This window comes from Acipenser ruthenus, chromosome 19, assembly GCF_902713425.1.
Source record: "Acipenser ruthenus chromosome 19, fAciRut3.2 maternal haplotype, whole genome shotgun sequence".
NCBI classification, from domain to species: Eukaryota; Metazoa; Chordata; class Actinopteri; order Acipenseriformes; family Acipenseridae; genus Acipenser; species Acipenser ruthenus.
Window position 1 is genome coordinate 7,789,358 of NC_081207.1, and position 13,653 is coordinate 7,803,010.

Genomic DNA, 13,653 nt, shown 5'->3' on the forward strand with positions numbered 1-13,653 from the left:
CCAGTTTTCCTCTAACATGATCTCTCAATTATTATTATTATTATTATTATTATTATTTATTTATTTATTTATTTATTTGCAGACGCCCTTATCCGATTTACAATCGTAAGCAAATACATTTCAAGTGTTACAATACAAGTAAAACACAAAGTCCAGTGCTTGGGACATTTCTTTTGCTTTAATATAATGAGGTCTGTGGTTATGAGTGAAGTGGGAAAAAACCATAATGCTACCAAAACGCATAATGTAGAATGGTATCTAAAAAGAAAGCAAGAGACTAGTTTAACTCGGTAAGGTCTCATAATACACTATATCAATAATATTTCAGGGGGCTAATTCACTAGGTATTCCATCCCCCTTCAGCTAGGAGTTGGTTTCGCATCTGGTTTAGGTCACAAATGATTTGAGAGACTTCCGGTCTTAATATAAAGTAAATAGAGTGTATTTGCACTTTTCTACGCTTTAATTATATTATTCCAATGGATTTAGCGACGACTTTTTCCACTCGCTTCTTTCTCACTAAGCGTGTTGTTGTCAAATATCATGCGCCATGCTAAACAACATCAACAAACCATTCCCCCGCCCCTTTACCCTGGGATTTGTCATAAGCTCCGCCCTCCGCCGTCTGTGGACGGCTAGTCGAGTTCTTTGAAACTGATTGACAAATATAGAAACCAATGGAATGGGCGAATAGCCCTAGCAACTCGACAGAAAAACCATTTGGATAATAGATGGGCTGGACTCTTGTTTAGCAGCTTGTGGGCTGGATTGTGGAAGACACACATGACACAGACAGACAAACCTGAGCAGATACAGCAAGAGCTTCGCTTGAGGGCAGAACTTATTGGAATACAGCGTGGATCAGAGTCCGTGAGAATACGATTTTGTTTTGAAGTGTCATTCTAATGACACACGAAAGCTCAGCAACAGAGAAAGCCTTCACAACGACGTTTTAATTTACAAGCAACTTTATTGCGTAGCTAAATGTGAAATTGCGTTATTCTAGGTGGCAGCGTGAATGTACTGGATACAGTCTACATGGGAAGCTCACAATAGAATACTTCAGCTCACAACTGAATCATGTATTATTACGAACACTTAAAGTGATTGCATTTTCGAATCCAAAAGTTGCGAATACAATTGGATATTTTCTTACTAGTTGATAATAAAAGACTGACATATGGTGATTAAGATCTGGAACTTGAAATCTGCTGCTGCATGCTTAATCGACATATTCAGAAACTACGTAGTAGTGTTATCGTGGAAGCCACAAAGTTACGATTTAATCTTAGAATGCAATTTATATTTTGCTGGCTGAAAACTATCGGTTGCAAAATCTAAACTGACAACAATATATAGTAATTTGCATAACTGAAAGTTCCTGGGATTGTGATACTGATGCACATGTCAAAACTTGTAGCAGTCAGTGCTGAGATAGCTTCCCACACACCGTCGATTTTGGGAACAAGCAGACGAACGTGATCAAGTTGTGTTTTTTTTTTTGTGTGTGTGTTTTTTTTTGGTGCCATTACGGGACATCAACGTTGATATGCCAGGAGGATGACCAACAGAGGCAGCCCAGTGAAGGCTTATGATTTTCTGCTGAAGTTCCTGCTGGTCGGAGACAGCGATGCTGGGAAGGGAGAAATCTTGTCAAGTCTGCAGGATGGAGCCAGTGAGTCTTCTTACGGATACAATATGGGTAAGTAAGCAGCACGGCACCACCAGTCAGCATTAATGACCTGTCAAGATACAGTAGCCAACATTTAGCTGTATCAGATGCAGTTACAGTACTGCGCACTTGGTAGTACAGTACTATTTATTTTTTGTCATTATAGATTAATTGTTTACGTAAAATAAAAAAAAGAAAGAACATGATTATTTAAACTTAGGTAGAACGAGACATTCCATTGGCAATCCTATCAATGTGTTTTTGACGAGCGTGATAGGATAAGGAGTTTTATCTGGTGTGTGTGAGAGAGAGAGAGAGGGAGAGGGAGAGGGAGAGGTAATGATAATAGATAATAGTGGTTCCGTTTCTTAGATTCTTGTAAAAAAAAAAAAAAAAAAAGGCTATGTTTGTCCATTGGAAAACCTGAATAACACTGAAACTGACTGTCGAAATTGACGGTTTTTGTAGGTATAATAAATATGCCTATGATTTGAAAGGGAAGTGTGTACATTGTACTGTATTTCTGTAGATTAAACGACATGATTTTCTCGCTGGACAGATTACGTCATACATTAATTCATCAGTGTTAAGTGGCGCGCGTTTTAGAAGATTCGTGTTTTAAAGCAGGTATTAAAAATGTACACATCAGAATACATATACATGTAACATAGTAGCCTATTCAATGGTATGGACAGACACACGTCTCAATTAAAATAGTGATTAGGTATTACTGGGTTTTACAAGGCTGTTTTAATATTAATAATAGAACAATTACAAACACTATTATAGTGATTTTTATTACCACGTTTTATAAACACCGTTGTAGTAACTAGACCTTACTCTCCACTTTTATGACCAAATCGCAGAGTGCTATATAAGAACGAAAGAAATTTCACTTTAGTTTGCAACAAAAGCGGCTGATAAATTTAGGCAGAATGCCAGTTCTATATTGTAATCATCCTTACATATGCAGTAGGTTCCCACAGAAGAGCACACGACTAACCGCACTACTTTTAGTAACTGGTTTGTCATGTCCCCGTGTTGAGAAATACGTCAGAGTAATCCTGACCTTTAAACTTGAGTATGCATTTGTACTGCCTTTTAAACCAGTGCTTTCTATCAGAGTGTAACTCCAGGTACATTAATGAGTAGAACCAATGATTCCAATATTGCAGAATAAAGCAGATTGTATTATTGTGTGCTCTCTTCCCAAAGGAGATACAGTATACAGGTCTGTAGTTCATCTCAGTCAGAATACAGCTTGAACCTTCTAAATATGTATGACGTTTTAACCCAGCTGGGTGATAAGGTACAGTGGCGGTGCCCACATGTACATATGTCAAGTTTTAATTGTATCTAGAAACCCATCCGACTGTAATGAAACTGCTGAGGGTATGCACAAGTTATTTATAGTACCATAATATGGGGGTATGTGGAGAGCGTCAGTCAGGCTTCACTCTGCATGATGTAGGTCACAGGGATTTACTTATTCGGGATACTGATTGCTCTTGTATTTGTACATGTGAGCAGGGATGTTTTTCACTGAAATACTTTTTTTTTTAGAACAGTTCTTCCCAATCTTCTCCTAGACAGGACCTTCCTTGGTCTTCAGGGACCACAACAGGTTTCACTATGAGCTTGATTAGCCACAGTGTATAGATAACAAGCTCAGGTATGTCTAATTAAACTTACAATAAAACTAGGAATGGACCAAACTGTTAAGCAATGGGAGTCTTATTTCCATCACTTCACAACCTGTATAGGACTAAAACAAACGTTACTGTACTAGTTTCTTCTTTAAAACTGCAAACACTTCTTTAGATGCATTTTAATAGTGTTTCACTTTATTTGGAATAGATGGATCATTAACAACTAGGATGATGGGAAGAGATACAGAGCTTGTTCAGACTGTGCTATGTGAAATGTAGCTAATGAACTGATTTAGAAAAACACTCAGCTGATCCAAAATAAAGTACAGTGTACCGTATACAGCTGCTTGGAAGTATGTGAAAACGTTCATATGTTAATTATGTGTTGTATCAAACCGTTCCCCCGAAAACAGCTAAAACAACAACCACTGGTTATTAATAGATGAGTAAAAGTTATTTGCAAGCGGTATTATAAATTGGATGCAGGAAGAAAGTGTGCCAGAGTATCTACCTCTATTGCTTAGAAGGTCACATTCTTTCCTGACAGTACATCATCTTTCTAGATAGTTATTACTGTACTTAAAGAGTGCAGGTTATTTGCAAACTGCTTCTCATCACTGTGTTGTGTGTGGGTCTGCTGTGTGAACATGTGAATAGAAATCTGGAGGGAGATATTCTCACATCTCATTTACACTATCCTTGGAGTGTTACAACTCTGGGTGGCTTTGGAAAGTGGCGGTGGTTCTATATCATTAACACCAGATGCCCATGCAATAACTCCACTGATGGAAAATATTTATTTTTTCTTTTAAAGGCTTGTGGTTACAGCATGGATTAGATTGCTTAAGGGTGGGGGTGGGTATGGGGTAGAATTTTAGTTGGCTGATCTGTTCTGGAGTTCTTCCAAGAAATGTTGGCTGTGTGTGTGTGTGTGTGTGTGTGTGTGTGTGTGTGTGTGTGTGTGTGTGTGTGTGTGTGAACCAGGTATTCTGAGATGCCTGCTTGCAGGATCTTGGTGACAGTGATATTCCAGAAAGTATGCTGCAAGTGTTTATTGTTGAGAGAGAAATCATGTAGCTGCAAGTTGAGAAGAAAATTATAAATGAATACATTATTTAAAAAAAAAAATCAAGGTGGTTTTGGACTTTTTTTTTACACATTCCTAACCCTGTATTTAATTAAAAATTTACACATTTACACTTGTACTTCTGCCAATAGGTGTTCCATAGCTATCTGAGCATTATTTTACAATTTGAATATATAGCAGAGGTGTGATATTGTTTGTTGCATATCAATAGTGTGGTTAGACTTCAAGTCAAGTATCATGTATATGTTTTTTTGCCTTTGCACCCTAAGATTTAAGTCAGCTTTGTGGTTTGTAACAAAACACTGCCCAGCTGATGCATGCACTTCTTGATTCTGTTTTTTAAATAGTAAGACCAAACTAAATTAAATTGTGGGTACCTTTGCAGTAGGGCACACTGTCTGTTTGCATCACAGGAGTGAGTTTGAACTACAACATCTCATCGACGGCATTGCCTTTGAAATATCTGCATATTCCAAGGCGAATTGTACAATAAAGCATGCTGTCTTCAACAGAAGAAAATGGCAGCTGTAATATTGCTTGTGTTAATAACAGGTTTAAAACATTGGTTAGAACTTCTTTAACAATGAATCCACTCAGGTTCAGAGGAGGGGGCCCTTGTTAACCAAGATGCTTGCAGGCTGCATCACTGGCACTGCTCTCTGCTTGTCCTGGAGGAGGGCCCGCTGGTACCTCGCAGACAAAGGGCAGGGGTGAAAGACACGTTGCTGGCACAATATTGTTGTCCCACAGGCAGATGCTTTAGGTCAGCATTTACACACTTAGATTTGCTATCATGCTGGGGTCTCAGGATTATAGATACTGATTAAAGGCTTTGGTTGCTCTTTTGAACCCGGGGGGGGGGGGCTGGATAACTGCATTCATGTTTTTTTCATTGATGTCTTATTGATTAGTGTGTTGGAAACATCTTATGTTCTGTCTTTTGAATATATATAAAAAAGAAAAGGACATGAAATGTTTCTGTCTTAAGGCACTGTACAAATCAATGCTTATTGTGAAATGCAGCACATACTGTACTATTGATGAACTTGAGGTCTTTGTGTGTGTATAGTGTGTTGCTGTGTATTTTAGGCAAGCAAGATAGTATGAATAAGGTCAATTCTAGCTGTGGAGTGCGCAGGGATACAAATAGAAATCAGAACATTCTGTTTGATGAAGAGGAGCTATAGAGAGAGAGCTTGGGGATCCCACAGAGAAGAAAGTCAGTGGCTTCCAAACACACACACACACACATATATATATATATATATATATATAGTATATATATACTTTTGCAAGGCACTGTATATATTTATATATATATATACTTTTGCAAGGCACTGTATATATATATATTGTAATATATTGCCCCCACTCGGGTTCGTTGCCCCTTTAAAAATTGACCCAGACACAGAAATTGGATGTTCACTTTTAATAATACAAACAAAAACAAAAACATACACCTAGCTCCTTCGGAGCGCTTACTACACGGTATGCTGGTCCCTGACTAGCTTGCAGGACGGCTAAGCCGTTTACCTGCCATACACAAAACAAACCACACAGTTTTAACAAAACCCTTACTTTTTCCCTTGCCTGCTTGGACACAGAACACACTACCTGTCTCCTTCTATACAGCAGCCCTGAGCAGACTGACTGCACCTCTTATATACCCTGCACCTGGTCCTAATTTAACAATAATTACCAGGTGCAGGGGATAATTAACAATTAACACAAATGTGCATTCTCACATATTTTCTTCCATGCAGGGAGGATTAACCCCCTCCCTGCTGTGTTACACTATAGATAGATATAGTTTCACAAACCTTTAAAGAAATCAGAATGCACAATACAAACATATGTGGCTTTTGAAAAATGATATTGTTGATCCTTGCAGATTACACGATATAGAACTCTGGGTTCATATCAGATGACAAGTTATTAAAAAAAATACAGAAATCCATAGACTGAAGAAAATAAGATGTAAATTTGATATTGGTCTGGTGTATCGGATTCCAAAGACAGAAACATCTTCAGCACATGTGTTTCTGTCTGTGTACTCACCACTCCTTTGAGGTTTAATATAATGTCCAGCTTTGAAATTGTAATCTTTTCTTACACTTTTTTAATCTAAACATTTTTGCATGCTATGAACAGTTGCATTTAATGCTTTAAGCAAATGATATTCAAATATCCTCCACAGTTATTATCAGTAAAGTATGATCCTACAGACACTTGCTTCAAAATAGGGACCAATATGGGGATAGACAGGTTTTGGTGCTCTGTGAGTTAACAGTCAAGGTTTGACATCTGAGATTTTGTTTTCTTGTCCAAAGCATGCTTGAAGCAAGGTGTATTCAAACCAACACTTTACCTCAACACCAAAATGCCATGGATAATCAAACTAGTATATCAAGTAGCAGCAAAATGATCTGGAACTTTTGCAAGTTTTATATTGAAAGAAAATCAAGAAACAGAATCATGTTGTGCCATTGAACTGGGCTTAGACTAGCGCACTCTGGGCCAGAAAAAGAAATGACTTGTCGTCACTATTGTGTTGGGTTTTACAAATAATGTTGTTAAAGCCATTCGTTCACAAAAGGACTTCATTTTTGGTGTGTTCAGGTGCTTAGTCACCACACTGTACAAGTCCACACAGGTACTCTGATTACAAGCTCCAAGTTTAAACTCAGGATTCCAGAAGGGCATCAACTAAGAAATGGATACTCCTGCAGCATTTTTTGGATACAGGTATCATCTTTGATTTCGAGAATGACTTTGCAAGGTATATTTCCACTTAATTAATTAAATCTGTACATGTTACCTTGCCTGTTGCTGAAAACAGACTAACTGGAAATGCAAGTGATAGAGTGAACTATTGCCCTCCCCAACTCATGTAAGAGCAAATGCAAATTCAGTGATCTCTGTGTGGCCACCAGCCAAAATCAGCAGCTCAGCAGGATTTGAACCAGTAAGTTCCTGATGGTACACCTCACCCTGCCCTTGATGCAGTGCCACTGGGGAACTTTTTTATTGAGTTCAAAGCAAAATTGTTATAGGATCCAACCTCTGTGGTTTTCTTCAGCATGTTCTGTTGATAAGGCAGAGCAGATCAGAATGCCCTTGACACAGTGCAATGAAGTTGGTGCCGACTGGAATTCGTGACTACAGCAAAATAAAACCAACCTGTTTTAATAAGAATTGAAAAGGACATGTTTTTTCATCTTGCTTTTTCATGTCTTATGTTTAAGGTTTTCCATTAGTTTTCCCAACGTGGATGATCAACAGCAGTAAAAGATCTAGTATATCCTTAGGATTCTGTTTCCTACTCGTTTTTATTGTCCATGCCATTTTCACTATTCACCTTTATCATCACTGTGCAATGGACTTTTTAGCTGCTGATGCATTTTTTTTTTAAGTCTCTAAAAGTCAAACTAAAGGACAAAATCAGCCTTATTTAACAGTGGGGCAGGTGAAGGAACTTTTAGGAAGTTCAACTACTGCTCTTTTGAAAAGATTTCTACTTTGCAAAAGCATTGGCAAATTGACTGAATGTTGGATATTCTGTAATGTAGCTGGCTTAGCCTACCTAATTTACTGGTACCTGCCAACTGTGGGCATTGTGTTACGACCGTGGGCATAATGTAATATGTTCTAAAAAAAAAAAAAAAAGAAATCTGAATTGTTGTCTTGTGAAACAGCTGTATATCCAGGGTTTATTGAAATACTGTAGAGAGGAAGAAGTACATTGCATGCAACTGTCACCTAAACTGCATTATAGAAGGAACCCTTTTACATGCTTATGAATAATAGAAAACACCAGCCTGCTGAGGCCATCTGCCTCGAACGAAAGCTCATTGCCTGTTCTGTGAGTTGGTACTCAGCCGAAAAATAAAACCTCCCAGGATATATCACGCCCCCCCCCCCCCAAATTAATTTAAACCACCTGTGACTGCTGTCCGTCATGGATTTTCCTTTGAGGACAATTATGTGGTCTTTAGATTGGTTGATGTGGTTTAGATTAATGTTGAAGTTGCACACTCTAGATTTCCAGTGCCTTGCTGGGTTCTGTTAAATTGATTGCTGAGTTCTGAATTTAAAAATCATAGAACAACATTTTTACTGGGAGATAACCTGGATGCACAGCACAGTACTGTAGGCTACTCCAGTGTTGAACCACGATGTAGCCTTGTGCTTTGGGAGCTGTGCACTCAGAGGTGTTCTTCAAATGTCAAATAAAACTGTGGACCTGCTTACACCGATGTTACAAATCCCGCATGACTTGGCAAAGAGAAAGAGCAGCTGTCGATGAATACTGTCATTGCAAAATCTTTCCCAGGACTAGACTAATCCAATTGCACTGTATAAGTAAGTTTCATTGCAAAATAAAATCGCCTTTAACAAGATTAAATCAGTCCAGTTGCACTGTACCTAGTCCTGTTTATTATTTATCTGGTTTAGTTTTGTTGCTGATCTCCCATGCTGATCTACAATGAACTGGATAAGAAATACTGTTTTCCCTACATGGTTGCCCATATCTCTTCCTGTAAGACATACAGATTCAAGTGTTTAGTTTATCAGACCCAAGTTAGTACTATATTAAAGTAGCATAGCTATAGTGCTAATCATGTGAAACCTGCCAATTACTACAGTACTTGACCCTAATCATTAGCAACACATCTTAGGAAGGCTGAATACTGTAAAAACCTGGGATACCCATATTCCATCTTTTAAAGAAGATAGAGATTTATCCCAAGATTTCACTACCCTTTATCATTCTCTTTGCAAATAACCCTGCATTCTCACGCTAGATACCTTGTAGTTTACCTTCAGACAGTAGTTCGACTTTCTAGTTCGTAGATGTAGCTTTTTCAAAGGAAATCACTCTGCATGTTTAACCTTGGATTTTTGGGAAGCAGCGATAATCCTGTGGATTTATCCAAACTGTAGGCATAAAAAAATAACAGTGGTGATATTCCTTTGAATGTGTGGGCAGCATGTTTTTGTTAATAAAGTGTGAAAACTATAGTAAAACCATTATCCTAAGATCACAAGTGAAATTAGTTTGCTGAGAGTGGATGTTAGGAAGAAGAAAAAAAACACACACACACAACACAATTCAGCACAACTAAATGGCAGGGGGTGTTCAGGTCAATATTGAGGTATGCACACTGAGCTGTCAAGGGAAGCTGTAACTGCCACGGTCCCACATTTCTAGAGCTCTACATAGCAAAGTAATAGTTTTTTCTGATAAGTGTGGCAGTGTGTGTACTTCTGTGTAATTCATGTGCATGCAGTGTGTAAATTAGCTTGGGACTCATTCATAAGAAAGTGATTTGAGATCTCCATTACACTCTCAATTTAGAATTGCAGGTCATGTCACTCTTCAGAACTAAAGAGTATTGTATTCAGCTGTTGGAGTTGACGGTTTCCTGTGAATTCTAGCTTGGAGGTTTATGAAAATGTAATTAGGAAGACAAAGTCGGTGTTTGAGATTAGAAACAGTGGATCTTACAATAAAGGCTCTATGTTAATGCCTGTTATGCCGACACAGTTTCATGTTATCGTAAAAGAAAACAGAATGCACCTGTGTTATTAATAGAGCCTAATTCAGGGAGGTCTTGCATCAAATTTCAGGTGGCGAGTCTTCCACAGATTCAAATGGGAAACCTCTTAAAAACACCGTGCCCATATAAAAAAACAAATCCCTAGCAACTGTTGCTACCCTGTAGGTGTTGTTCAGTATAATAAAAGCCATTCTAGTGAACTAGTGCTTATTTCAGTGTTTTTAAAGTGGTCAGTGATACAGACCAGGCAGGCGGAGGTACTGATTGTAGAAGTGAAACTAGTTTTATCAGGTTTACTTACAAAAACAGGTCTGATGTACAGTACTGCAGAAATATCTAAACTATGTCATACGTCTGTTATGAGACTGACAAATAGTTTCTTTAGACAGCATCTGTTCTGGACTTTTGTTTTTTTCTATTGTGATTCAGCAAATTGCATTTAGCAGTTGGCATCCTCCCACCCTATTCCATATGTCCAGTTAATGTTACATTTTTAATTTTTTTTATATAGAGGATTAGGATATACAGAAGATGGCAGGGTTTACAGATTCTTTCACTCTACATTTTCATGTATCTTTTTCTTCAGCTTTTCACTGTCAGGCTGCAGGCTGCATTCATTAACGACTCTAAACTGCTCTGTGAAATATCAGCTTTCCTGTTCACAACTTCGCATCTGTTCCCATCTGCAGTACAGAGCAACACTTTACAGTTTCCATGTCTCATCTGTGGAATAACCGATCAGTACAGCTTCTAATCTAAAGCTTGCATATTCCTACACTAACTAGACATGAGATTGTAGATACATATGGACCTATATACGCTGTTTGAGAGTTGTGTGCAACTATTCAGCAACAAGAACAGTTTAGCAGAAAGATCTCAGTGACTTCTCAAGGGTTGTCCCTGAACACAGTGGCTACATCGACTAACTTGTTAATCAAACCAGTGTTCACCACCGGAAAGCACAACTCTGTTTGTAATTGAGTCATGGCGGATTGAGCTTCAACATGTTTGTAACACACTGTGACGTGTTAAATGACCCTTTCAATCCTAGAAGTCATTATGCAGTCCTAAAACTCAATGTTGAGGTAGTGTCAGGGTTGCATCTTATTTTTTTCCCCAAAAAGGTTTACAGTCTTGAAAGAAACTTTTTTGTGTTTTGTTTTTTTTTGGTTTGTTTTAGTACTTATTTGCTGTGTGACCTAGATTGAAATGTGGTCAAACCAGCTTTACCTCCGTGTTTGTCATAAAATAATACTGTGCAAGCCTATATACTGCATGCACATCAAAAAATAATCAAACTTGACAAACACCTCTTATTATGTTATACAGTGCCTTGCGAAAGTATTCGGCCCCCTTGAACTTTGCGACCTTTTGCCACATTTCAGGCTTCAAACATAAAGATATGAAACTGTAATTTTTTGTGAAGAATCAATAACAAGTGGGACACAATCATGAAGTGGAACGAAATTTATTGGATTTTTCAAACTTTTTTAACAAATAAAAAACTGAAAAATTGGGCGTGCAAAATTATTCAGCCCCCTTAAGTTAATACTTTGTAGCGCCACCTTTTGCTGCGATTACAGCTGTAAGTCGCTTGGGGTATGTCTCTATCAGTTTTGCACATCGAGAGACTGAAATTTTTGCCCATTCCTCCTTGCAAAACAGCTCGAGCTCAGTGAGGTTGGATGGAGAGCATTTGTGAACAGCAGTTTTCAGTTCTTTCCACAGATTCTCGATTGGATTCAGGTCTGGACTTTGACTTGGCCATTCTAACACCTGGATATGTTTATTTGTGAACCATTCCATTGTAGATTTTGCTTTATGTTTTGGATCATTGTCTTGTTGGAAGACAAATCTCCGTCCCAGTCTCAGGTCTTTTGCAGACTCCATCAGGTTTTCTTCCAGAATGGTCCTGTATTTGGCTCCATCCATCTTCCCATCAATTTTAACCATCTTCCCTGTCCCTGCTGAAGAAAAGCAGGCCCAAACCATGATGCTGCCACCACCATGTTTGACAGTGGGGATGGTGTGTTCAGGGTGATGAGCTGTGTTGCTTTTACGCCAAACATAACGTTTTGCATTGTTGCCAAAAAGTTCGATTTTGGTTTCATCTGACCAGAGCACCTTCTTCCACATGTTTGGTGTGTCTCCCAGGTGGCTTGTGGCAAACTGTAAACGACACTTTTTATGGATATCTTTAAGAAATGGCTTTCTTCTTGCCACTCTTCCATAAAGGCCAGATTTGTGCAGTATACGACTGATTGTTGTCCTATGGACAGAGTCTCCCACCTCAGCTGTAGATCTCTGCAGTTCATCCAGAGTGATCATGGGTCTCTTGGCTGCATCTCTGATCAGTCTTCTCCTTGTATGAGCTGAAAGTTTAGAGGGACGGCCAGGTCTTGGTAGATTTGCAGTGGTCTGATACTCCTTCCATTTCAATATTATCGCTTGCACAGTGCTCCTTGGGATGTTTAAAGCTTGGGAAATCTTTTTGTATCCAAATCCGGCTTTACACTTCTCCACAACAGTATCTCGGACCTGCCTGGTGTGTTCCTTGTTCTTCATGATGCTCTCTGCGCTTTAAACGGACCTCTGAGACTATCACAGTGCAGGTGCATTTATACGGACACTTGATTACACACAGGTGGATTCTATTTATCATCATTAGTCATTTAGGTCAACATTGGATCATTCAGAGATCCTCACTGAACTTCTGGAGAGAGTTTGCTGCACTGAAAGTAAAGGGGCTGAATAATTTTGCACGCCCAATTTTTCAGTTTTTTATTTGTTAAAAAAGTTTGAAATACCCAATAAATTTCATTCCACTTCATGATTGTGTCCCACTTGTTGTTGATTCTTCACAAAAAATTACAGTTTCATATCTTTATGTTTGAAGCCTGAAATGTGGCAAAAGGTCGCAAAGTTCAAGGGGGCCGAATACTTTCGCAAGGCACTGTAGTTGATTGCGTAGTACCAGCCTTGTGGCATATATTTCTTTATGTATTTAAAAAATATCTATTGATAAAGGGGAGGTTTTTTTTGTTATCACTTTTACTCTCTTTTTTTTTCCTAACAAAATTTGAAATGTTCATTTCGAGTGTTGCCTCATCACTGCAACCCACTTATCGATTAGGAGGACTAAAGGTGAACAGGCAATCTACTATGTTTCTACTAAGTCAGTTGCCTGACCTTAGCAACATGTGAGCCAAGGGTTAACCTATACTCATATATAGGGCTTTTAGACTCAGTGTAAATATATATATATATATATATATATATATATATATATATATATATATATATATATATATATATATATATATATAATTGTTGATTATCTGCTTTTCTCCAGAGTGACGTTAATAAGAGAAGTTTCATAAGTGACCAATAAAAATGCCATCGTGACCTAGAGCGCTCTGAAGCAAAAGGTATTTTTCTCCTCCGTGAACTGATAGGCAGAGCCCTGAGCTCACACAGCGAGTGACAGATCACCTTGAATGTCACTTTTCAATGCAATCATTACACATCCAGCCAGGGCCCCCTAGCATATGAACCCAGCGCACCTCCTGCTGAGCCCTGGTTGCAGAGATGCTTAAAGCTACTTGACCTGCCTGCATGGTATCAGTTGCTGATTGTGGTAAATGGAAACCCTGCAGTGAGAGATTCTGGCATGCTTCAGTACAC

General features: G+C 38.5%; 1 protein-coding gene across 1 annotated transcript in view; it reads left to right on the forward strand.

The window, feature by feature from the left end:
• The first annotated feature begins 752 nt into the window (after positions 1 to 752).
• LOC117424126 (ras-related protein Rab-40B-like) overlaps positions 753 to 13,653 on the forward strand; it is a 57,913-nt gene continuing 45,012 nt past the window's right edge. Inside the window, exon 1 of the mRNA XM_034040225.3 lies at positions 753 to 1,702. Within this exon, the coding sequence (XP_033896116.2) occupies positions 1,561 to 1,702 (142 nt within the window). The 5' untranslated portion in view covers positions 753 to 1,560. The remainder of the gene's footprint in view (positions 1,703 to 13,653) is intronic.